The sequence below is a fragment of the Quercus robur genome, chromosome 12, assembly GCF_932294415.1.
Source record: "Quercus robur chromosome 12, dhQueRobu3.1, whole genome shotgun sequence".
NCBI classification, from domain to species: Eukaryota; Viridiplantae; Streptophyta; class Magnoliopsida; order Fagales; family Fagaceae; genus Quercus; species Quercus robur.
In genome coordinates this window covers 34405522-34430967 of record NC_065545.1, presented here as the reverse complement: position 1 = coordinate 34430967, position 25446 = coordinate 34405522, and the positions used below count along the sequence as shown (strand labels likewise).

The 25446-nt window shown below is 39.7% G+C and overlaps 2 protein-coding genes across 2 annotated transcripts; both read right to left on the bottom strand.

Moving 5' to 3' along the window:
• Positions 1-13220: 13220 nt before the first annotated feature.
• Positions 13221-14708, bottom strand: LOC126708419 (disease resistance RPP13-like protein 4). The gene is made up of 2 exons (XM_050408213.1): positions 13854-14708; positions 13221-13766 (listed from the first exon to the last, which is right to left on the bottom strand). The coding sequence occupies exons 1-2, from the start codon at positions 14706-14708 to the stop codon at positions 13221-13223; spliced, it is 1401 nt and encodes a 466-aa protein (XP_050264170.1).
• Positions 14709-15408: 700 nt separating this feature from the next.
• Positions 15409-25055, bottom strand: LOC126708418 (putative disease resistance protein At4g19050). The gene is made up of 2 exons (XM_050408212.1): positions 24361-25055; positions 15409-19021 (listed from the first exon to the last, which is right to left on the bottom strand). The coding sequence occupies exons 1-2, from the start codon at positions 24692-24694 to the stop codon at positions 15546-15548; spliced, it is 3810 nt and encodes a 1269-aa protein (XP_050264169.1). The 5' UTR covers positions 24695-25055; the 3' UTR covers positions 15409-15545.
• Between the last annotated feature and the right edge of the window lie 391 nt (positions 25056-25446).

The following is a 25446-nucleotide window of genomic DNA, read 5'->3' as shown; positions in this document are numbered from 1 at the left end:
GGTTTCCCCATAGGCTTGAGTCCGAGGACCATGCAAGGCCTTGGTTCTGTCCAATACTTTTAAGATGTCTGGTTTGTACTTGGTTTCCCCATAGGCTTGGGTCCGAGGACCATGCAAGGCCTTGGTTCTGTCCAATACTTTTAAGATGTCTTCTTTGTACTTGGTGTCCCCATAGGCTTGGGTCCGAGGACCATGCAAGGCCTTGGTTCTGTCCAAAAGTTGTAAGATTTCTTTTTTGTACTTGGTTTCCCCATAGGCTTGAGTCCGAGGACCATGCAAGGCCTTGGTTCTGTCCAATACTTTTAAGATGTCTGGTTTGTACTTGGTTTCCCTATAGGCTTGGGTCCGAGGACCATGCAAGGCCTTGGTTCTGTCCAATACTTGTAAGATCTCTTTTTTGTACTTGGTTTCCCCATAGGCTTGAGTCCGAGGACCATGCAAGGCCTTGGTTCTGTCCAAAACTTGTAAGATTTCTTTTTTGTACTTGGTTTCCCCATAGGCTTGAGTCCGTGGACCATGCAAGGCCTTGGTTCTGTCCAATACTTTTAGGATGTCTTCTTTGTACTTGGTTTCCCCATAGGCTTGGGTCCGAGGACCATGCAAGGCCTCGGTTCTGTCCAATACTTTTAAGATGTCTTCTTTGTACTTGGTTTCCCCATAGGCTTGGGTCCGAGGACCATGCAAGGCCTTGGTTTTGTCCAATACTTTTAAGATGTTTTCTTTGTACTTGGTTTCCCCATAGGCTTGAGTCCGAGGACCATGCAAGGCCTTGGTTCTGTCCAATACTTTTAAGATGTCTGGTTTGTACTTGGTTTCCCCATAGGCTTGGGTCCGAGGACCATGCAAGGCCTTGGTTCTGTCCAATACTTTTAAGATGTCTTCTTTGTACTTGGTTTCCCCATAGGCTTGGGTCCGAGGACCATGCAAGGCCTTGGTTCTGTCCAAAAGTTGTAAGATTTCTTTTTTGTACTTGGTTTCCCCATAGGCTTGAGTCCGAGGACCATGCAAGGCCTTGGTTCTGTCCAATACTTTTAAGATGTCTGGTTTGTACTTGGTTTCCCTATAGGCTTGGGTCCGAGGACCATGCAAGGCCTTGGTTCTGTCCAATACTTGTAAGATCTCTTTTTTGTACTTGGTTTCCCCATAGGCTTGAGTCCGAGGACCATGCAAGGCCTTGGTTCTGTCCAAAAGTTGTAAGATTTCTTTTTTGTACTTGGTTTCCCCATAGGCTTGAGTCCGAGGACCATGCAAGGCCTTGGTTCTGTCCAATACTTTTAGGATGTCTTCTTTGTACTTGGTTTCCCCATAGGCTTGGGTCCGAGGACCATGCAAGGCCTCGGTTCTATCCAATACTTTTAAGATGTCTTCTTTGTACTTGGTTTCCCCATAGGCTTGGGTCCGAGGACCATGCAAGGCCTTGGTTCTGTCCAATACTTGTAAGATCTCTTCTTTGTACTTGGTTTCCCTATAGGCTTGGGTCCGAGGACCATGCAAGGCCTTGGTTCTGTCCAATACTTTTAAGATCTCTTTTAAATAGTTTTTTCTCTATACTGATTTATTTTTTCGAAGGTAGGCCCCTAGGCCAGGGAGGGAGGAGTTGGCTCGAGGCCGGAAGCCCCTAGAGCTGCCCGCTCCGTTAGCAGTGCAAGGCGTAGCCCCTAGTAGAAGCTTATGGCGGAGCAACGACTGCATGTCGCCGGAGATGGGAAAAACTCGTGAATCTCCGCTTGCTAGAGAGCTGACTCCTGCGCCACCCGTGCCAACGCGTAAGTCTTCCCACAGACGGCGCCAATTGTAGGGACACGATTCTCAAGCGGCCCAGCAATGACGTTGGGCTCGCGCGTGATGGATCCCTCACAATAAAATTTGTAGAGAATGGGTGTGAAAGGCTGGCGTTGGGTCACGGGGCGTTAGTACGGGCCGGACTATAGGTGAACCAATATGAGAAAGAGCTTTGGGCTGGATATTCAAGCCCTTCAATCTTGTATTCAGGAGGATTTGGCTCCTCGGATCATGTCCGAGGAGCGATGGTGCTGTCCCCGGTTATCCGTCGGTGGGTTTTTATGTGGTATCCGGCGTATATTATCCAGGCATTCTCTTTCATCAAGTCTTTCTCAAGAAGCTAGATTGGAGACATCCCCCTTTTGGTCACATAACATTCTCTTTTATATTAGCCTACGTTCGTTGTCCTTCGTCCACGTGTAGGGTCGATCTTTCCAGGACAGATATCTGTCCCGTCAGTCTAATCCCAAAAATTGCTGGAGATGATCCATAAAGCCTAAGATCCCGGCTCTGTCAGGGGCAGTGTCATGTCAGGGAAGGGTATTAAAGACAACTTCCCCAGGATATTTTCTGATCTTTCAAGTTTACCTGTATCCCACTTTCGTCAATGGGATTTTTGGGCCTTCCGAGGACTGAGCGGTCCTCGGACGTATCTTCGGGCCACTTTGAGCTCGCTATTTTTGGGCTTGGGCCCTGGCCTCCCTTAGTTTGGGACCTGTGGACTCCCTATAAGCGAGCGGGCTGGACCCATAAACTATTGGGCCCCACAATAGCCCCTCAAAACCCTGCTGTCCAACGTCTTGGTTGGAAAGGTGGGTTTTGGTAATACCGAGCCTTAACTGCGGCTCATTTAATTCGGCCCTTGATCAACGTTAGCGACTCTTCACCTCCACGAGGAATGCGCCGGTCTACAAGATATTTCCCTCGATTTACGCGTGATGCGCTTATTCCGTTTGGTTATCCGTGGCACGCCTTTAATATCTTCCTTTTACGAGACCTCCCCAACCTAACGGTTACTGATAGCGTGGGGGAATGAAACGGATGCACATTTATTCGCAGATTTCCTTGGGGATCAGAACGGGTTACGCACCTTCGTCTTACTCCCCTATATAAAGAGAGAAGACAAAAGGTGATTCTCTCATATCTGAATCCCTCAGGCCCTTCTCCTAGTTCACTTCTTCCGTCTGGTTATTCCTTATCCAATAATACATCCTCCATAATAGTCAGCCATGAATAAATCCTTCCTTTCTCAGAAACGCCATGTCCTAACGAAACTTGAGATGGCTCAGTCAGGGCAAGGATGGCGGAGACTCAAGATTTGCCTCGCCATTCTTTTAGCCAAAATCCGAAGCAGAGACTCGTCACACCCCACTTCCGGTGTGACTGAGTTGAAAACCTCCCTTGTCATCTCCATCCGCTCTTTCATGAGCATACCTAATATGGCTCCCTTTCTCCCTCTTTTGCTCCTTTTACTTTCTTTTCATTACTTCCCTCTTCTTCTCCTCCTTCCTACTCATGTCCTCCATCTTCTTTTTCCCTTGCTTTCTTCAGCGACAAGAGTTTGCTGAAGTGCTTCCATGTGTTCCAATTCTTCTTCCTTCTCCTTCATTATTTTTGTATAAGGTTCTTCTCCTGATGTGAGCAGTACTGAGGCATAGATTTCAGAGAGACTTTGAAGGCGAGTTCAGAAGACACCTGATGGTTTACTTATTTGTATTACGGATGTTGTTACTGTTTTAGCAGTTCATTTTTTGTATAGGCTTGTTTAAGCCCTTCCTTGTACGTTGTAATAATAATTTTTTTATATTAATAAAAGTTATTGTTATCCTATTTCGTATGTTCTGTTTATTTGTTTCAATAAATTTGCAAGTTCTGCTCGGCACAGTAGTATAGCATTTGAACCAATGACAACTAAGGCCAAAATACTCGCTAATAAAAAGACGCCATAATAACTTTAACAAAATTATCACTCGACATAACAATCCGACCAGTGTGGAACGAGACTTACCTCAAAATTAATCGCGATGGGGATTAAGTGCTTGATAGGGTGCAAGAAGTAATTATCCGAGGACATGTCACCCTTTCAATGAACGATTTCTTTTAGGCTAACGACCATCAGTTCATTTCGCCATCTTTTTAACACACTGGCGTTAACCTTTTCCAATATTTAAGCCGAGAAACTTCCCCACCCGGGTAGTTGATTTCCCAAGGATCCTGAGTCCGAGGACTTCGCACAACCTGGGTTTTGCTTAGGACTTATACTTTTTCTTTTAGGTGCTGGGTTTTCCCCACAGGCTTGGGTCCGAGGACCATGCAAGTCCTAGGTTCTGTCCAAGACCTACAAGATATCTTTTTTGTACTTGGTTTTCCCATAGGCTTGGGTCCGAGGACCATGCAAGTCCTAGGTTCTGTCCAAGATCTATAAGATATCTTTTTTTTTCTTGGTTTCCCCATAGGCTTGAGTCCGAGGACCATGCAAGGCCTTGGTTCTGTCCAATACTTTTAAGATCTCTTTTTTGTACTTGGTTTCCCGATAGGCTTGAGTCCGAGGACCATGCAAGGCCTTGGTTCTGTCCAATACTTTTAAGATCTCTTTTTTGTACTTGGTTTCCCCATAGGCTTGGGTCCGAGGACCATGCAAGGCCTTGGTTCTGTCCAATACTTTTAAGATCTCTTCTTTGTACTTGGTTTCCCCATAGGCTTGGGTCCGAGGACCATGCAAGGCCTTGTTTCTGTCCAATACTTGTAAGATTTCTTTTTTGTACTTGGTTTCCCCATAGGCTTGAGTCCGAGGACCATGCAAGGCCTTGGTTCCGTCCAATACTTTTAAGATCTCTTTTTTGTACTTGGTTTCCCCATAGGCTTGGGTCCGAGGACCATGCAAGGCCTTGGTTCTGTCCAAGACTTGTAAGATTTCTTTTTTGTACTTGGTTTCCCCATAAGCTTGAGTCCGAGGACCATGCATGGCCTTGGTTCTGTCCAATACTTTTAAGATCTCTTTTTTGTACTTGGTTTCCCCATAGCCTTGGGTCCGAGGACCATGCAAGGCCTTGGTTCCGTCCAATACTTTTAAGATCTCTTTTTTGTACTTGGTTTCCCCATAGGCTTGGGTCCGAGGACCATGCAAGGCCTTGGTTCTGTCCAAGACTTTTAAGATCTCTTTTTTGTACTTGGTTTCCCCATAGGCTTGGGTCCGAGGACCATGCAAGGCCTTGGTTCTGTCCAATACTTTTAAGATGTCTTCTTTGTACTTGGTTTCCCCATAGGCTTGGGTCCGAGGACCATGCAAGGCCTTGGTTCTGTCCAAGACTTTTAAGATTTCTTTTTTGTACTTGGTTTCCCCATAGGCTTGAGTCCGAGGACCATGCAAGGCCTTGGTTCTGTCCAATACTTTTAAGATCTCTTTTTTGTACTTGGTTTCCCCATAGGCTTGAGTCCGAGGACCATGCAAGGCCTTGGTTCTGTCCAATACTTTTAAGATCTCTTTTTTGTACTTGGTTTCCCCATAGGCTTGAGTCCGAGGACCATGCAAGGCCTTGGTTCTGTCCAATACTTTTAAGATCTCTTTTTTGTACTTGGTTTCCCCATAGGCTTGGGTCCGAGGACCATGCAAGGCCTTGGTTCTGTCCAATACTTTTAAGATGTTTTCTTTGTACTTGGTTTCCCCATAGGCTTGAGTCCGAGGACCATGCAAGGCCTTGGTTCTGTCCAATACTTTTAAGATGTCTGGTTTGTACTTGGTTTCCCCATAGGCTTGGGTCCGAGGACCATGCAAGGCCTTGGTTCTGTCCAATACTTTTAAGATGTCTTCTTTGTACTTGGTTTCCCCATAGGCTTGGGTCCGAGGACCATGCAAGGCCTTGGTTCTGTCCAAAAGTTGTAAGATTTCTTTTTTGTACTTGGTTTCCCCATAGGCTTGAGTCCGAGGACCATGCAAGGCCTTGGTTCTGTCCAATACTTTTAAGATGTCTGGTTTGTACTTGGTTTCCCCATAGGCTTGGGTCCGAGGACCATGCAAGGCCTTGGTTCTGTCCAATACTTGTAAGATCTCTTTTTTGTACTTGGTTTCCCCATAGGCTTGGGTCCGAGGACCATGCAAGGCTTTAGTTCTGTCCAAGACTTGTAAGATTTCTTTTTTGTACTTAGTTTCCCCATAGGCTTGAGTCCGAGGACCATGCATGGCCTTGGTTCTGTCCAATACTTGTAAGATTTCTTTTTTGTACTTGTTTTCCCCATAGGCTTGGGTCCGAGGACCATGCAAGGCCTTGGTTCTGTCCAAGACTTGTAAGATTTCTTTTTTGTACTTGGTTTCCCCATAGGCTTGAGTCCGAGGACCATGCAAGGCCTTGGTTCTGTCCAATACTTTTAAGATCTCTTTTTTGTACTTGGTTTCCCCATAGGCTTGAGTCCGAGGACCATGCAAGGCCTTGGTTCTGTCCAATACTTTTAAGATCTCTTTTTTGTACTTGGTTTCCCCATAGGCTTGAGTCCGAGGACCATGCAAGGCCTTGGTTCTGTCCAATACTTTTAAGATCTCTTTTTTGTACTTGGTTTCCCCATAGGCTTGGGTCCGAGGACCATGCAAGGCCTTGGTTCTGTCCAATACTTTTAAGATGTTTTCTTTGTACTTGGTTTCCCCATAGGCTTGAGTCCGAGGACCATGCAAGGCCTTGGTTCTGTCCAATACTTTTAAGATGTCTGGTTTGTACTTGGTTTCCCCATAGGCTTGGGTCCGAGGACCATGCAAGGCCTTGGTTCTGTCCAATACTTTTAAGATGTCTTCTTTGTACTTGGTTTCCCCATAGGCTTGGGTCCGAGGACCATGCAAGGCCTTGGTTCTGTCCAAAAGTTGTAAGATTTCTTTTTTGTACTTGGTTTCCCCATAGGCTTGAGTCCGAGGACCATGCAAGGCCTTGGTTCTGTCCAATACTTTTAAGATGTCTGGTTTGTACTTGGTTTCCCCATATGCTTGGGTCCGAGGACCATGCAAGGCCTTGGTTCTGTCCAATACTTGTAAGATCTCTTTTTTGTACTTGGTTTCCCCATAGGCTTGAGTCCGAGGACCATGCAAGGCCTTGGTTCTGTCCAAAACTTTTAGGATGTCTTCTTTGTACTTGGTTTCCCCATAGGCTTGGGTCCGAGGACCATGCAAGGCCTCGGTTCTGTCCAATACTTTTAAGATGTCTTCTTTGTACTTGGTTTCCCCATAGGCTTGGGTCCGAGGACCATGCAAGGCCTTGGTTCTGTCCAATACTTGTAAGATCTCTTCTTTGTACTTGGTTTCCCCATAGGCTTGAGTCCGAGGACCATGCAAGGCCTTGGTTCTGTCCAATACTTTTAGGATGTCTTCTTTGTACTTGGTTTCCCCATAGGCTTGGGTCCGAGGACCATGCAAGGCCTCGGTTCTGTCCAATACTTTTAAGATGTCTTCTTTGTACTTGGTTTCCCCATAGGCTTGGGTCCGAGGACCATGCAAGGTCTTGGTTCTGTCCAATACTTGTAAGATCTCTTCTTTGTACTTGGTTTCCCCATAGGCTTGGGTCCGAGGACCATGCAAGGCCTTGGTTCTGTCCAATACTTTTAAGATCTCTTTTAAATAGTTTTTTCTCTATACTGATTTATTTTTTCGAAGGTAGGCCCCTATGCCAGGGAGGGAGGAGTTGGCTCGAGGCCGGAAGCCCCTAGAGCTGCCCGCTCCGTTAGCAGTGCAAGGCGTAGCCCCTAGTAGAAGCTTATGGCGGAGCAACGACTGCATGTTGCCGGAGTTGGGAAAAACTCGTGAATCTCCGCTTGCTAGAGAGCTGACTCCTGCGCCACCCGTGCCAACGCGTAAGTCTTCCCACAGACGGCGCCAATTGTAGGGACACGATTCTCAAGCGGCCCAGCAATGACGTTGGGCTCGCGCGTGATGGATCCCTCACAATAAAATTTGTAGAGAATGGGTTGAAAGGCTGGCGTTGGGTCACGGGGCGTTAGTACGGGCCGGAGTATAGGTGAACCAATATGAGAAAGAGCTTTGGGCTGGATATTCAAGCCCTTCAATCTTGTATTCAGGAGGATTTGGCTCCTCGGATCATGTCCGAGGAGCGATGGTGCTGTCCCCGGTTATCCGTCGGTGGGTTTTTATGTGGTATCCGGCGTATATTATCCAGGCATTCTCTTTCATCAAGTCTTTCTCAAGAAGCTAGATGGGAGACATCCCCCTTTTGGTCACATAACATTCTCTTTTATATTAGCCTACGTTCGTTGTCCTTCGTCCACGTGTAGGGTCGATCTTTCCAGGACAGATATCTGTCCCGTCAGTCTAATCCCAAAAATTGCTGGAGATGATCCATAAAGCCTAAGATCCCGGCTCTGTCAGGGGCAGTGCCATGTCAGGGAAGGGTATTAAAGACAACTTCCCCAGGATATTTTCTGATCTTTCAAGTTTACCTGTATCCCACTTTCGTCAATGGGATTTTTGGGCCTTCCGAGGACTGAGCGGTCCTCGGACGTATCTTCGGGCCACTTTGAGCTCGCTATTTTTGGGCTTGGGCCCTAGCCTCCCTTAGTTTGGGACCTGTGGACTCCCTATAAGCGAGCGGGCCGGACCCATAAACTATTGGGCCCCACAACCAACATCCCAAAACAGTAAAAAAAAAAATTATAAATGCCATATTGGATAACTAATTTGACAAGAAATAAAAATATATAAGAAATTTACAATATTTAAAACTAATTTTATAATCTAATATCAACTATGGTTGATACTTTATTTCCATTTGAGAATATACTTTAAAGTTTGATTTTTTTTTTTTTTTTTTTTTTTTTACTTATTTATACATGGTCTTTTTTATGAATATCATGTCATTGTTAAGTAACATATACTTTAGGAAATATCATATTTTATTTTGAAAAACTGTTTTATTTTAGACATGAATTGTTAAAAAATAGGCCCATGCACCCATAATTTATGCTGATTTTATTGATATACTTTGGCTTCACTCTTTTCAAATTTATGAATGTTTTTCATATATGTCAATAATTTTAAATATATGTGTTTTAATTCTACTGTAACTAGATTATCTTGACATGTACTTTACTATTTAATATTTAAAAATCTTTCCTCATTACAAAATGCCCCAACCATTTATCTTTTAATTCATTTGCATGTAGTTATGTAAAGACAGTCTCAATTGTTTTCTTAAGACCACTGTATCTAAATGATGTTATATATATATATATATATATATATATATATTATTTGAATGACATTATCCAAAAAATGTTAAAATATTGATATTTTTTTTAAAAAAAATGTAATAATAATATCCATTATATATTGCCAATTGAGTTGGACTTATGCACTATAAAACTCACAATGAACAATTAAAGCAATAATTTCTTAATTTTATTTTTTTTAGCAAAAAAATAGATCGGGTCTTGGGTCAACTCATTTTTTACTTCGAGTAAAACATTTTGGGTTTAGGTTAGATATTTTCTGGTCAGTAAATTTTGACCCATTAGACCATATTCTAACATAGTTCTCTCCCCTTCTTCCTCATATCCAAATTTACCTATTTCAACTCCACAATTTTTTTTTTTTTTTTTGAAATTTTTGCAATCCTTACCACCACTAGTACCAAACCCAGCCCTCAAATCTCCATGATGCCGCTAAAAACCCAAGTCTCAAATCGCCATGAACTATGACCCATTTATATTGACCACCCAAACCGTCAACCAATGGCGGCCCAACATAATTTGGAGCCTAAAGCGAAAAAATTTTATGGGGCCTTTAATATGTAAAATTAATTAAACAAAATTATTTAATAATAATTGTAGACACTCAATTTTGCACCCTGAATTTAATTTTGGAAGATGATAGAAAGTATCATTCTAAGTACCCCAAAAATCATAATTGCATTTCATGCATTAAATCATTCATCTCATATCATAAAAATGATCTTGAGATTCTAACGATCGCAAAAATATGCCTGGACCCCAAATCGGGCCATCGAATTGAAAGTTTTCACGATCTGCATACATTTCATTTGGGTGAAACCGATCACGTGTGATTAATTGAAATTAATTTTGATTGGTCAATAATTAATGTTAATTAAATAATTTATGTGATTGGTTGTTGAATTTGATTAAGTCTCTGTTTGGATACAAATGAAAATTACAAATTATTTCACTATTCAACTTATTTTTGCTAATATTCACGGGCTCCACTGCACTTTTTGGCACTATTCATGGTTCCCACTGTACTATTTCAGTTACTTTTTACCTTTATTTACAGTACTTTTAGCAATAAGTTTTCAATTTCAGCAAAATAAGCGGTATTCAAACAGATCCTAAAAATAAGTTTGGTTTTATAGGAATAAAATGGATAATCTAATAATGTGGGAATTGTTGATAATTAGGCTTTTAAAAGTAATTATCTTTCAGATAATTACTTTTAAAGGACTTAATTATCAAGTTAAGATGGATTTTATTAGGAATATAAGTTTAAAAAAAAAGTCCAAGTACATTTTCTGCCCCTGGAAAATGCCCAAAAAAGAGTGTAAAATGAACCAGAAAAGGAAACCAGGCCGAGCACTGAGGAGTGCCAATCGGCACTTGACAAGTTACATTTAAATAACATCATACAAGGGGTGTTAAAATGATCATTTTAGAGTCTAGAAGACTAGACTTTGTTTGGGTAGGATGAGTGCCTAATACCTTCCCATTCTGTAACCTAACCCCTAAACTTTAGGTTTTTGGTTCATAGAAATAGTGCTTTATTTTATATTTTGGTAGATTGTATCTAGGACCAAAGTTTTGTATTTTTTACATGGATTGTATTTAGGACCAAAGCCTTGTAAAGATCTTCTATCAAAATTGTATTTGTATATTCTATCAATGAAACTTGGAATTATTCAGTTATGTACTTTACGTAGTGTATTTTTTTTTTTTTTGGTAATAAAAAATAAGTAGCGACTTCACATCAACCCCAAAAAGAGAGGTGCCGATATCTTTCTCTTTTGATTGAGAGCACCAAAATTTATGGTCTCTCACACTAATCAAATCAAGGTTAATTTGATATATTAAATACATAATTTGATGAATAATACCAACTAAACTAATGTTAATTTTATATAGAGAATTGAATATCATAATTGAACCATAAATATTAATAAAAAGAAATAAAAATATACTATGATTAAAAAAGACACCTTATTTTGGATATATGATGATGCATAGTTAAGTAAAATTGTAATCTAATTTTTAATTTTATATCTTGTTTTTAAGAGAGAAAGATAGATATTATTCAGTGTGTGGCTTTGTAGAATATTAGTTTACAAAAATTAAAGCCTCAAATTATTAGAGGAGATTAATCTATAATTGATGATTCAACACATTTGTAACATTTTTTTGAAACATTTGAGGGTTTCAACTAAGTTAGAGTTCTATTGGTCTCGTACTTTGAGAGTTTAATAGAAATGAAAAGAAAAAATGTGCTTAAAGTACTATAAAATGTTCACAGTATGATATAACATTGACTCTCATTGATGAACTTTATCAATTTAATTAATGAATGTTTAAATCACTTTTTGTGATCGGTAACATGTCTATTTGTAAGCCAATAGTAAAATTTGTGGTATCTTTAGCATCACTAATAAAAAAAATGCACAATCTTTAAAAAATAAATATAAATTTATAAATTTTTGGGCCTTTGACAATGGGAGAGGGGCCTTTTTTCTTAAGGGAATTTTTTTTTGGGTGGTGGGCCTTGGGCCGGCCCTGACGTCAACACCACCATTCTCCATTACCATGAAATGACTCGGTTCAAACCATTTGCCACGACACCTTTATAGTACAAAGACTCCAAATTGTACCAAAGAATCCAACAGTGAGATTCAAACAGCATGCAATATCCATTGGATGAGAATCTAGCAGAGTTTCCTCTTAGCTGCAAAGAGTGATTTGAGACAAAAAGCTCAAAGCTTCACCTCTCAACCATTTGAGCGAGAGAGGAAATAAAAAATTGAAAAGCTAAAAATAATAATAATAATTTACCTAAGCTACAGTATTCTCTATTTTTAGCTAAATGGAATGCTATTTTGCATAAGCTATTGTGAATGTTCCAATTGCAAGGCATAGTATACTTTGTTTTAATCTTTAATTGAGTACAACTTAGGAAAAGAATTGACACACCTGTTAGGAAGGAGCTAGAGTGTGAAAGGTACATACACCAATATTATAATTTTGCAAAACCAAAATTGTAAACTCCAAATAATAAAAGGAGAAATTTTTGACTCGGATGAGCCCAAGATAGTATTTATTTTTATATTGTGTATTACAGAGAACCCTATGCAGGGTATATACTATATATGGACTCGGATGAGCCCAAGATGGGCCGGCTTTTCACTACAATTGGGCCTCTAGAGCCATAATTCAAATTATAAACTATTATCTTCAATAATGTCATATGCTTTGGTTGGATCTGACATCATAGATGTGATTTGGTTAAATTCTATACAATTAGGGGAAAAAAAAAAGTTTAATTCCATACATATTGTCATAGTTCAACACTCCTCTAATATGTGTAGGCTCAAACACAAGAATCATACATGAATATGAGAGTGATATTGCATATTACACAAATATGTTTCCTATATATTCTGCATAGGGTCGTGGTCGTCGTGGGTCACTAAAAAAATGCTACTGGACATTGTAGTTTAAAAAGCAAAAAAAGTTAAAAGTTGAAAGAGGTAAAAAATGAAAAAAGTTGATATTTTTTGTGAGGGATTTAGGGGTATTGCACCGGATCCAAATCTGGGATTAACATATAGTAGGAGCTCTCTGAGTGCCTTTTCCGTTAAAATTCCATGAACTTGATCAAGTCCAACATATAACCCTTCTCCGTAGTTTGGATCTCGAAAATCCAAACAATACAGCGACCAAGTAGAAGCCATATTATACAAGAATTAACAGATATCAATCCCTACCAGTAAATCAGTGATGCTGCAGAGGCTACTGCTAGACCCTCACCCACACTTTGAAAATCTTGTCTCTCCTACTTATGAATCATGAGCAATACTAGCAGAAGTTTGATCTTTAATGTTTTAATTCCATTTAGTTGTTCTCCACGTGCATAAGCAGTACATCAATAGCGTTTTACGAAGAAATATGAAATAATATTGATGGAACAAACATGCAAGGAGTATATATTATTAAGTATTATATAAAATAATGTCATTTATTTAGTAAAAATCCATTAATAAAGTACAGAAATCAGATATAGATTTGAAATACAAATTAAAATTTTATTAACCAAAAAAAGAAAAAGAAAAAGAAAAAGAAATTCAAATTAAATAGCAGTATTCTCTCTCTCAAAAAAAAGCAATCAACACACCACAATAGTATTTAATAATAATGTGAGGCCAGTAGAGAGCAACAACCAATCCCTCTCACAGCTACTTTTGTTCGATTTGATCAGGATTCTTCATCCACACTCCATGCTGGTCGCAAGGGCAGAGTCTGATCCCAGGGCATTTGACTTTCTCCAAGTATTCCAATTTTGGAAAAGATTCCTGCAGTTTTATCCAAGTTGTCTTCAATTCATTCAAGTACTTCAAACGTAAAGCCTTAACCTTGGACCATTTGCTTTCGCCCAGAGTTGCAAGGTTTCCTCCTCTTATGTAGAGTTTCTCTAGTTTTGGCAAAGATTCAGGTGTCAGCCACGTCGCTGTAGAATTGGGGAAACACTGAAGATCCAGCTTCTCAAGTTGCTCTGGAAGTTTCTTCGTCACTGTTTTTGGGTTGTGTTGCTTTGTAGCTGATTTGAATATTTGCCAGCAGCTGGCATTTCCTCTATTCTGAGCTTCTCCTTGCTTATCTGCTAGCGTTGCTCTCCATACTATTGTTAGCTTTCGGAGTACTCCAATATTTTGGAGAGCAGTTAGATCCTCATCTTTAGGGAAGTCATTACTATTTGCATTGATGGACAGTTTCCTCAACTTCTACAATTTTTTCAAATCATCTAAAGTAGCCGAGCCTTTTCTTTGCGGATTACTAATGACAAACCCCTTCAGGACTCGAAGTTGTACGTGGGCGGAAAGCTCCTTGGGCAGGCGAGCTAGCAGATAACAGTCAGAAAGATCCAAGTACCTGAGGTTCGTGAGTTTGCCTATCTCCTTTGAAAGCACCTCCAGATTGTGACACTCCTTGAGATCCAAGATCACCAAACTGCTATGGTTGCCTATAAATTCTGGAAGCTCTGTGATATTTGAGACTCCTTGGAGGCTAAGAAACCTTAAACCTGTGCTATTCTTCAACCCTTCTAAGAATTCAATGCTCTCGACTTCAATATGAGGTTTAACTGATCCCGGCCAGCTTCCCAGACAAACAACTTTGGCATGTTTCATCTTCGATAACCAGTCCTTCGCACTCGGCTCTTTAATCGGTTCCGCATTTTTATCTTTCTTCTTCATTAACCACGCCAATTCAAGATCAGGAAAAGGCTCATTAACATTGAATAATGTAACGATTTTTTCTAGATCTGTACCTTCTGAATTCGAACTTGATGTTGACTGACTTTCCTTTGGTATAGAAGGTTTTTTCTCTAGGAACTGCTTCTGCTTCTGCTTCAGCTCCTGATCCTCCTCTTGGACTTTTAGCAAACACATCCTTTTACACCTTGGGAATGAGACATTCACCTTCACCACCGGTTCCTCCCTAGGATCTAGTAATTCAGAAGTCCAATATTTCTGGGGAAGCACATTCCCCTTATCATCATAATCAAACAAATTACCAGCTTCCTGGGAAAGAACAGTCACAGCTGAACGCACAAGAGGATGCATTTTATAGCTCTTAACATGCAGTCTTCGCTTTTTTATCGCAGGCTCAATTAAGCCCTTCTCTTGAAATTCTTTAAGAATTCCATCAACGATTTTCTCAGGCATTTCATCTTCAATACCTGAAGCTGGCCAGAACTCCTCTCCCACCCCCCACTATACAAAGATCCTCCTCTTCACCACTGCATTTTCTGGGTAAACTGTAAAGCAAGACAAAAAGGAACTTCCTTTCGTCATCAAGCACGTCAAAAATCTCCTGAATTTCTTTGTAAAATATGCTATCTTTGAAGCTTTCTGGACCTAGTTGCTACATGATGCCTGATCATGACCTATACCATACCATGGACTCAGAACTTGCTAATTAGTTTGCAGTCTCAGCTAATTAAGGAGTGGCGAACCGTGGTTCTGCTGCTTCAAAATGCTCTCACCCAAAACTAAACATGAATTTAGAAATTTACTTTGTATACTGACATAAGCAAAGTATCACTCTGTTCCCAGCAAGTAGTTTATCAAGTTGTTTTAAAATACCAGAAAGGCAAGTAGATTAATGGTCCTATACAAACAACTGCAACCTAGAAGCTGAATATTGTACCTTACAGTTCAACATTGTAGCAAAAGAATTAGAAGGAAAAGAACATAGGTGATTCGCATAAGTCAATAACAAATAATGTTTACAGAGCATTATATGGACTAGGAAAAATAATGCACTCTAAAACAGACAACTTTTACAATAACCTTAAACTTGGATACATGAAGAAAGGCATAAGAGAAATTAACACGAAACAACAGGGAAAAAGCAAGCTGGGCAGGAATATCAAAATGTGGTTTCCATGTATGAAAAAGATGCAGGGAAACTATGACAAACCTGAGCGTACAAATGGAGCAAGATGCACAATGTAACTAGTGCTATCCTTGTTAATTAAATCAGGAGAGCTCTCCTTCAATCTAGTGATCCCTGGACTTCATGGGTCCAGAGTTTTCAACAAAAGTAAATTTGAAGTCCTTAATCTTATCTAAATTTTCGAGATTTGGGCATTCCCTGACTTTGATTAATTTTATAGATGGAAATATATCCAGAATGCTCTTCGACTCTAGCACCCCAATACTAGTCAAATTAGGCAGTTCCACCAGGTGCAGCTTCTGTAAATTCTGCAGTTTACAATCTGTTGATGTATTTGGCATAAACAGAGTCTTCAATTTATCACAGAATTTAATTTGGAGGACTTCAAGATTTTCTGGTAGCTGGGATGAATGAAAAATAGCTTCAAGCATTGGGCAACAATCTAGATATAATTTTTTAACGTGTCCCAGTTGCAAGTTTCCATTGGAGACACTCTCCAATATGGGAAGGTTTGACGCCCACAGAGTCTCAAGATTTTCCTCCATTAAGACTTCTGCCTCTTCATCAAAAATAGTTTGCATTTCGGTTGACCTCTCTAGCCAACAGCCTTTCATTGCCATGACATTGCCAACATTCATTGACTTCACACCCGCAGCCAAGTCTGATAAGGATTTGATAAACTTGTTATCAATCAAAGAGATATATTCTGCTTTTAGGAGGGCATCCTCAAACCCAGTAAAACTATCAAATCCAACGATTTCCAGATACTTGCCATGTTCTTCAGGAAGAGAAAGAGTCTGGAAGTAGATTTCTCTGAAGTTAGGGTCAACTCTGTGCCAACAAATGTCCCTAGCTGTGCCTTCCTTTTCATGAGCACAAACAGAGAACTGAAATTCTTTGAAGCATGTCTCCCATAACCCAGGATTTGTCTTCAAATATTGGAAGAATTCAGTGCCACTCAATGACATGCAAGGCCTATTTTGACTGCACTTGAAGATGCCACACTGATCCCAGTTTAGCTCCTCTGGTAAGTTCTTTAACTTCCCCCAGTCAAGTGTTTGAACATCCTTGAAGTCTGGTAGATTAAGGCGCTTCAAATGAGTCAACTGTGAGATCTCATAGGGAAACTCCTTGACTCTAGTTCCCCATAAATCAAGGACTTCCAAATGAGTAACTGATTTCAGACACGGTAGCTTCTCCAAGCTTGAACAATCTCTTAAGTTAAGGTCACGGAGATTGCTAAAATTTTCAAGTGATGGTAGAGACTGAATGTCTGTCTCAAAAAGATTCAAAACCTCTAGCTGTGTACATTTTTCCAAATTTGGATATAATTCGGACAGTCTACAACGTTGAAGTAAAAGCTGAGTGAGGTTGGTGAGGTTGGTGAGGTTGGACGTGGGAGGTAACTTAAGTGCAGTTCCTGATAGGTTGAGGAACCGAAGGTGAACCATGTTCTCCAAGAATTCAGCTTCAGTTTCTTTCAAAGACCTTGCACCACATAAATCAAGCTTCTCAAGTTTCGATAGAGATTCCAGAGGTGGAAGTTCTTTGAGATTGACACAGTTTCTTAGTAAGAGTTGACAGAGGCTACTAAGATTGGAAAGGGATGGTAGACATTCAATCTTAGTTTCTGAGAGGTTAAGTTGTTGAAGGCAAGCCATGTGCTGAAAGGATTGATCCACAATTTCTTTCAAAGCACTACAACCTGAAAGATTAAGAATTTCAAGGTTACAAAGGTTAGAAAGTGAGGGCAACTTTTGAAGGTTGGTTTTTGAGAGTTTAAGACGACGGAGGTTTCTCAGATGTTCAAAGATATTATCTTCGATTTTGTCTAAACTAAAAGCATCAGAAAGATTCATCAACTCGAGATTTGGGAGGCTGTTATTATTGGAAGGTAAATGCCTGATTGCAGTATTAGAAAGATTGAGGGTTTTGAGGCCATCCATACTTGGAAAGATTTCATCTTGATTTTCCTTTAGCTTAGAAGAACCTGAAAGATCAAGAATTTCAAGCTGAGATACTGATTTTAGGCTGGGAAGTCTAGTTAAGCATGTACAACATCTTAAGGAGAGTTGAGTGAGATTTCCCAGATTTTTCAAAAAAGGCAAGCGGTCAATCTTTGTTTGGGAAAGATCAAGCATTCGAAGTTTTGCATGTGCTTTAAACGTTTTATCTTTCAATTTTCTCAATTCAATAGCACCAGAAAGATCAAGCACTAGGAGGCTTTCAAGTTTTTGTAGTCTTGGAAGTTCTTCCAAGCTAGCACACCCCCTTAGCATGAGCCACCTAAGTTCACTCAATTCAGAGATGGAAGAAGGCAGCGATTTGATCTGGACTGCAGAGAGCTTCAGGCTTCGAAGTTGAAGCAATTTATGAAAAAAATCATCTGGAAATTTCTTCAAGGAGGTAGCACCTGATATCTCTAGAACCGTTAATGATTTAAGTTCTTTGATATCATCAACGTTCTCCAATAGATCACATCCTCTGAGCACAAGAAGACGTAGCTTGTCCATTTCAGACAAGTTTGATGGCAATGATTTGATTGTGGGATTGAAAAGTGCAAGAACTTTGAGTCCCTGCATTGGCTTAAAGAATGTATCAAGGACTTCCCTGGAGAGACGACTTCCATAAATCAGTAGTGTGGACACTTTATCCCATTTGTCACGATTGCACATTGTTTTTATCAAACCGTCTGCATGTGTGATTCTCCCAAAACCTTGCCAATGGCCACCCTCAAACACTCTAGCCAAACCCAAACTTGATTTCCCTTCATTCCTATCAGGACAAGAATCAAGGATTGTAAGTGCTAATCCTTCCACGACAACGGCATTATCATCTCGTATTTTCAGCAGATGGCGATCTATAAGCTCCACTAAAACACGATGTCCCTCTTCATACACCTTCTCAACATGGTCAACAGGACCAAAATATCCTTCCAATATCCAGCAAGCTATCAACTCATTGTAATGGACTCCACCATGCTTGAGAAAGAACTGCAAGCTATACCAACAACAATCAATCAAAGCCTCATCTCTCTTCGGCAACATTTCATACCCAAAGCGCAGCAGTGGATTTGCACTGTTATGTGCATCCTTACATGTCGCTGCTTCTTTCATAGCACTTTCCAATGTCCAAATCCCACAATCATGCTCTACAATGCGATTTAAGGCTTCTGCTATTACTACAATCGCAGCTGGTAGACCATTGCTGTTTTCTGCAATTCTTTTGGCAAAATCATCAATGCCTGAAACGTTTTTAGTGAATCTTTCCTTAAACAGACTTGATCCCTCTTCATTGGACAAAGGCTTTATTTTTACTATCTCACTCTTTGTTTCAGTCACTTCATTTACTTCCACAACTTGCTCTTTTCTTCTAGTGATTAAAACCTTAAACAAAGCCTGCCCATTCAGATGCATAATTTCCGTAAATGCTGACATAATATCATTTTCATTCATCATATCAGGAACACCATCGACAATCAAGAAAAGACACTTTTTAGGATCAGGCAATCTCATTTCTTCAAGCTTAGTAGATATCTTTTTTTTCAAGCTTTCCACGTCCTCCTCTTCATGGTCTGTAAAGAAAGCAAATCAAGATCAGTTGCAAAGTGTCAAGTTGCTACAAAGAAGAATAGAAAGGATAAACGACAATGAGCAGAGTTTGTAGGTTTGTTTTGTTCTATACGACATGTAGCTTTGTATTGTTGTATATAGTTTTAATACTTGGCATGTAATCAGCACGTGATAGGGCTGTTAGCTGTTAATTCTGTTAGTTAGTTTTGGAGGAGAGTAATTAGTTAGTTAGTTCTCTTTACTCGTGTATATAAATAGATCACTGTAACAATTATTTCATTCAATTCAATATATACAGAATTTCAGATTCTTCTTTCTCTGTTTTCTAATATGGTATCAGAGCAGCTAGCACAGTTTCACTGATTTCCTAGCTTCCTCTTCTCTTTTCTCTCAAAATCAGAAAATTTTCTAGAGAAAATTTTCCCCTTTTCTCTTTGATTCAAAGAAATTTTCTTGAGAGATTGTTTTGTTTTTGAGACGTTTTCGTGTTTTCTTCAATTCTGAGCCTTTTCTTGCTTCCGCCTAATTTCTTCGTCTCAAATTTTCGTTTTTTTTTTCTTCAAAAGTTAGGGTTTCTTCATCAGAGTCTTGAAGCTTTATCAATGGCTTCCTCTGGTTCTACAAGTATCTCCATTGATGAATCGCATCCTTTCTTTCTTCACCATGCAGAGAATCCTGGTTTGGTATTGGTTTCACAACCATTGATTGGGGGTGAGAACTATCCTACATGGGCACGATCTATGGAGAGAGCTCTCAGGATCAAGAGCAAATTCTGGTTGATTGATGGATCGGTTTCTTTGACTTCAGCTATGGAGAAAGTTCCTATCTTGGTTCAAAGCTGGGCACGATGCAATGATATTGTGGTTTCTTGGATCATCAATTGTGTTTCTCCCAGGATTGCCACAAGCATGGCGTATCGTAAAACTGCTAAGGAAGTTTGGAATAAGCTTCAGAACTTGTTTTCCCAGGGTAATGGACCTAGGGTCTATCAATTGCAGAAGGATTTAGCAAGTTTTTCTCAAGGTGAGCTCTCTGTGACTGAGTATTTCACCAATCTTTCAATTTTGTGGGATGAGTTACAGAATTATGAACCAATTCCTACTTGTTCTTGTGAGAAATGTGTGTGTAATGTGAATGAAAAGATTTCTAAGATTCATCACAGAGAAGCTGTTATGCAATTTTTGATGGGTCTCAATGATTCTTTCTCTCACGTTCGAGGGCAAATTTTGTTGATGGACCCTGTTCCATCTGTTGAGAAAGTGTTCTCTTTATTGATTCAAGATGAGAAGCAAAGATCAGTTGGGCAGGGCAACAATGGTGGTCCTTTTGTTGAGTCTACTGCTCTTGCAGCTAAGGGTACTAGTTTTGGTCCCAAGAACTACAAGGGTAAAGGTAAGGAAAGGCCTACCTGTAGTCATTGTGGTTTGCAAGGTCATACTGTGGAGAAATGTTACAAACTCCACGGCTATCCTCCTGGTTACAAAGCCAAAGGCAAAGCTTCCTTGGTTAATCAAGTGTCTGCTCACATTGATTCTCAAGATTCTTTTCTTCATGCACAACCACAGACTCAATTTCCTTTCACTTCAGATCAATATCAGAAAATCCTTGCTATGATTGGAGCTTCATCTCAAGATTCTCCGAATTCTCTTGCTATGGCTAATAGTGTTTCCTTTGCTTCTCATGCCACCACACCTCTGTCAGGTATTGGCATTTTGCCTCATGATGTGTTTGATTCTAGACATTCAATTTTTTCTGCAAAAGTTATAAATAGGACAGCTTTTGAGAATAATGTTTGGGTCATTGACACTGGGGCCTCTGATCATATAGTTTGTTCAGTTTCCATGTTGACCACATTTACTTCTATCTCTCAATGTGTTGTTAACTTGCCAAATAATGAGTTTGCTATTGTCACACATGTTGGTACAGTACAACTTTCTGCCCATTTTACTCTTCACAATGTTCTTTGTGTTCCTAGTTTTACTTTTATCCTTTTGTCTGTCAGTCAACTCACAAAGCAACTTCCCTTTTGTCTTGTTTTTCTACCTCATTTCTGTTTCATTCAGGACCTTACCTGCTGGAAGACGATTGGAGTGGGTGAGATGCATCATGGCCTGTACTTGTTGCAGAGAAAGCTGAGTTCTTCTTCATCAAAGCACCCTTCATTGTCTCAATCTTTGTCTCATATCAAATCTATTCCTATTGTTAATTCTGTTGTTGATATGTCAAAGTTGTGGCATTTTAGGTTAGGCCATCCCTCTTTTAATAAACTGTTACCCATTAAAGATGCTTTACATTCTTTTTCACACTCTTGTGATGACATTTGTACTGTTTGTCCCTTGGCTAAACAGAAAAGATTGCCATTTCCTACTCATAATGAAATTTCCAAGTTTCCTTTTGATCTTATTCATATTGATGTATGGGGTCCCTATTCTGTTGCTACTCATGATGGTTATAGATATTTTTTAACCATTGTTGATGATGCCACTCGTTCTACTTGGGTATTTCTTCTGAAATCTAAATCCGATGTCAGACCAATCCTTATTTCTTTTCATGCAATGGTTAAGACTCAGTTTAATGCTTGTATCAAGATCATAAGATCAGACAATGCCCCTGAATTTAATATGCATGATTTCTTTTCTGCTCATGGCATTTTGCATCAAAAGAGTTGTGCTTATACTCCACAACAAAATTCTGTTGTGGAGAGAAAGCATCAACATATACTTTCAATTGCTAGAGCCTTAAAGATTCAGTCTAATTTGCCTATATCATATTGGGGCGAATGCATTTTAACTGCAGTTTTCTTAATCAATAGGCTTCCATCTTCTGTTTTACATAATAAAACCCCTTTTGAGCTTCTCTATCACAAACCTCCATCTTACTCTTCTCTTAGGTCTTTTGGTTGTCTGTGTTTTGCTTCAACCATTGCTGCCCATAGACCCAAATTTGATCCTAGAGCTAGAGAATGTGTTTTTCTTGGTTACCCTTATAACATCAAAGGGTATAAACTTCTAGATTTAAAGTCTAGAAGCATTTTCATCTCTAGAGATGTCATTTTTCATGAGTTTACTTTTCCTTTCTTTTCTAAATCTTCTTCACCTTCTGTTCCATTTCAGTCTCTTCCTACCACTAACCCTTTCCTTTTTGAGCCTTGTTCTTTTCTTGGTTCTGGTCATCCTTCTACTCCTGTCATGCCTACATCAGCTTCAGCTTCTGTGTCTGTTGAGCCCCATATTGAGTCTATTCCTGAGCCTATTGTTGAGCCAGCACCTATGCCTGCTGCTATATCTAATGCTGAGCCAGTTGTTGAGTCCATTCCTATTAGGAAATCCACTAGGACTTCTTCTAAACCATCTTATTTACAGGCTTATCACTGCAATCAGGTATCTGCTGTAGCTCCACCTACTTCATCTTCTTCCTCAGGTACCCTCTATCCTCTTTCTTCCTTTTTGTCCTATGCTAACCTTTCTTCCAACCATAGACATTTTTGCAATGCCATTTCTTCTATAGTTGAACCAAATCATTATGATCAGGCTGTTCTTGATCCTCAATGGAGGGAGGCTATGGCTAGTGAGATTAAGGCCTTAGAGGCTAATAATACTTGGTCCCTTCAGCCTTTGCCTCCTGGTAAAAGGGCCATAGGTTGTAAATGGGTGTATAAGGTGAAGTATAAAGCTGATGGTACTGTGGAGAGGTTCAAGGCTAGGTTGGTTGCCAAGGGTTATACTCAAAAGGAGGGACTTGATTATATAGAAACTTTTTCTCCTGTTGCAAAGCTTGTTTCTGTGAAATGTTTGTTGGCTGTTGCTGCTGTGAAAGGGTGGTCTCTTTCCCAACTTGATGTCAATAATGCTTTCTTGCATGGTGACTTGCATGAGGAAGTGTTTATGACTTTACCACCTGGCTTCCACAGCAAGGGGGAGGTAGTTTGCAAATTACAAAAGTCTCTCTATGGCCTTAAGCAAGCTTCACGACAATGGTTTGCAAAGTTTTCTGCTGCTTTGTTAAGGTTGGGGTTCAGACAATCTAAGGCAGATTATTCTTTGTTCACCAAGAAAACACCAGGGTCTTTCATTGCTTTATTGGTGTATGTAGATGACATTTTGATTGCAAGTGATAATCCTAAGTCTGTGGCAGAACTGAAGATTCTTCTAGATCAGCAGTTTAAACTAAAGGACCTTGGAGATTTGAAGTTTTTCCTTGGGCTTGAGATAGCTAGATCACAGAAAGGCATCCATTTGTGTCAAAGAAAATATACTTTGGAATTGATAAATGATGCAGGTTTGCTGGGTTGTAAACCAGCCAAAACCCCCATGGAACACAATTTGAAGTTAAGTAAGTATCAAGGTGAATTGTTGACAAATCCAAGCTCTTATAGAAGATTGGTGGGCAGGCTCTTGTATCTTACAATCACAAGACCTGATATAACCTTTGCTGTCAATAAATTGAGTCAATTTATGTCAAAGCCTAGGAAACCACATCAGGCTGCAGCAAATAGGGTGTTGCAATACCTCAAAAGTAGTCCAGGACAAGGGTTATTCCTCTTAAGTGCATCTGAATTGCATCTTAAAGGCTTTGCTGATTCAGATTGGGCTGCTTGTCCTGATACGAGAAGGTCAGTGACTGGTTACTGCATGTTCTTGGGAGATTCATTAGTTTCTTGGAAGTCTAAGAAACAGAACACAGTAAGCAGGTCATCTGCAGAGGCTGAGTATCGTTCTATGGCAGTAGCAGTGTGTGAGATTGTGTGGATTCTTAGTTTACTAAGAGATATACAAGTTGATCACTCTAAGGCTGCTTTACTATTCAGTGATAGTCAGTCTGCTCTCCACATTGCAGCCAATCCAGTGTTCCACGAGCGCACAAAACACATAGAGATTGACTGCCATGTTGTGAGGGACAAAATGGTTCAAGGTGTAATAAGGTTGCTGCACATTAGGACTCAATCACAGCTTGCTGATATGCTAACAAAGGCACTTAGCTCACATCAGTTTCACAATCTGTTATCCAAGATGAATGTGTTGAATGTGCATTCCCCACTTCCTCTTGAGGGGGAGTGTAAAGAAAGCAAATCAAGATCAGTTGCAAAGTGTCAAGTTGCTACAAAGAAGAATAGAAAGGATAAACGACAATGAGCAGAGTTTGTAGGTTTGTTTTGTTCTATACGACATGTAGCTTTGTATTGTTGTATATAGTTTTAATACTTGGCATGTAATCAGCACGTGATAGGGCTGTTAGCTGTTAATTCTGTTAGTTAGTTTTGGAGGAGAGTAATTAGTTAGTTAGTTCTCTTTACTCGTGTATATAAATAGATCACTGTAACAATTATTTCATTCAATTCAATATATACAGAATTTCAGATTCTTCTTTCTCTGTTTTCTAATATGGTCCTCCTCCTTAGTAGCATTATCTTCCCACTCCTCTATAGTGGAAAGTACAGACAATTGACGGGCAATGTTCTCATGAAGAGACCTGTTCTCTTGGAGAGACTTATTATCATCTTGTTGATTCATAAATACCCAAAGAGTCACATAAGATAGGTCCTCCTTGTCTGCTGAATCAGCTATCTTTCTTGCAATCCATGTTTTCCCAACTCCTGCATCCCCAATGAGAACAATTGTCGTCACATTGTCGTTCTTCAACAGCTCAAGTATCTCATTTTTCTCCGCCCCTCTCAAGGCCATAGCTAATATGAAAAATTCAATGTCAGAATTTTGATAAGATTAAAAGAATCAGTTTAGCAAAAAGATAAATTCCACCTTGCACAAACACACACATATTGATATACACACATGCACAAAGTACTTTATTCCTCCAAGAAAGTTTTTTACAACACATTATAAAAGATTTTCATTAAATGGTTAATTTTTACTCCCATTTTACCAATAATTAATATATAAAAGATTTTCATTAACCGTTTAATTCTATACATATTCTTTGTTTATTTGAAGTTTTTAAAACAAATAACAACCATCAAAATCTTTAAAAACATATATAAAATTACATTGAGAACAAGCATAGTGTCCCCGGCGTGTCCATGTCCAAGATGGACATGCTAAGGATTCTGGAATGTCCGTGCTTCTTACCAAAAAAATTCCTTCAGCAGGTGTGCTATGAAATATGCCTAAACCACTCTGCTACAATGACTTTAGCTCTTGTAAGTACTTCTTTGAGATCAACTACCTACTAATATATATATATATATAAAACTAAAACATCAACTTCCCTAGTGGATTGTGGAATCTATAATTCTGTAAAATATATCACTAATGGGGACAGAATTAGACATGGCAAAACGGGTCAGAATTTTCTGACCCGACCCGAAAAATACCCGACCCGAACCCGATTTTTTTGACCCGAAGCAAAAACGGGTTGACCCGTGACCCGACCCGTGTTTTGTGCGGGTCAACCCGACCCGACCCGCGACCCGACCCGA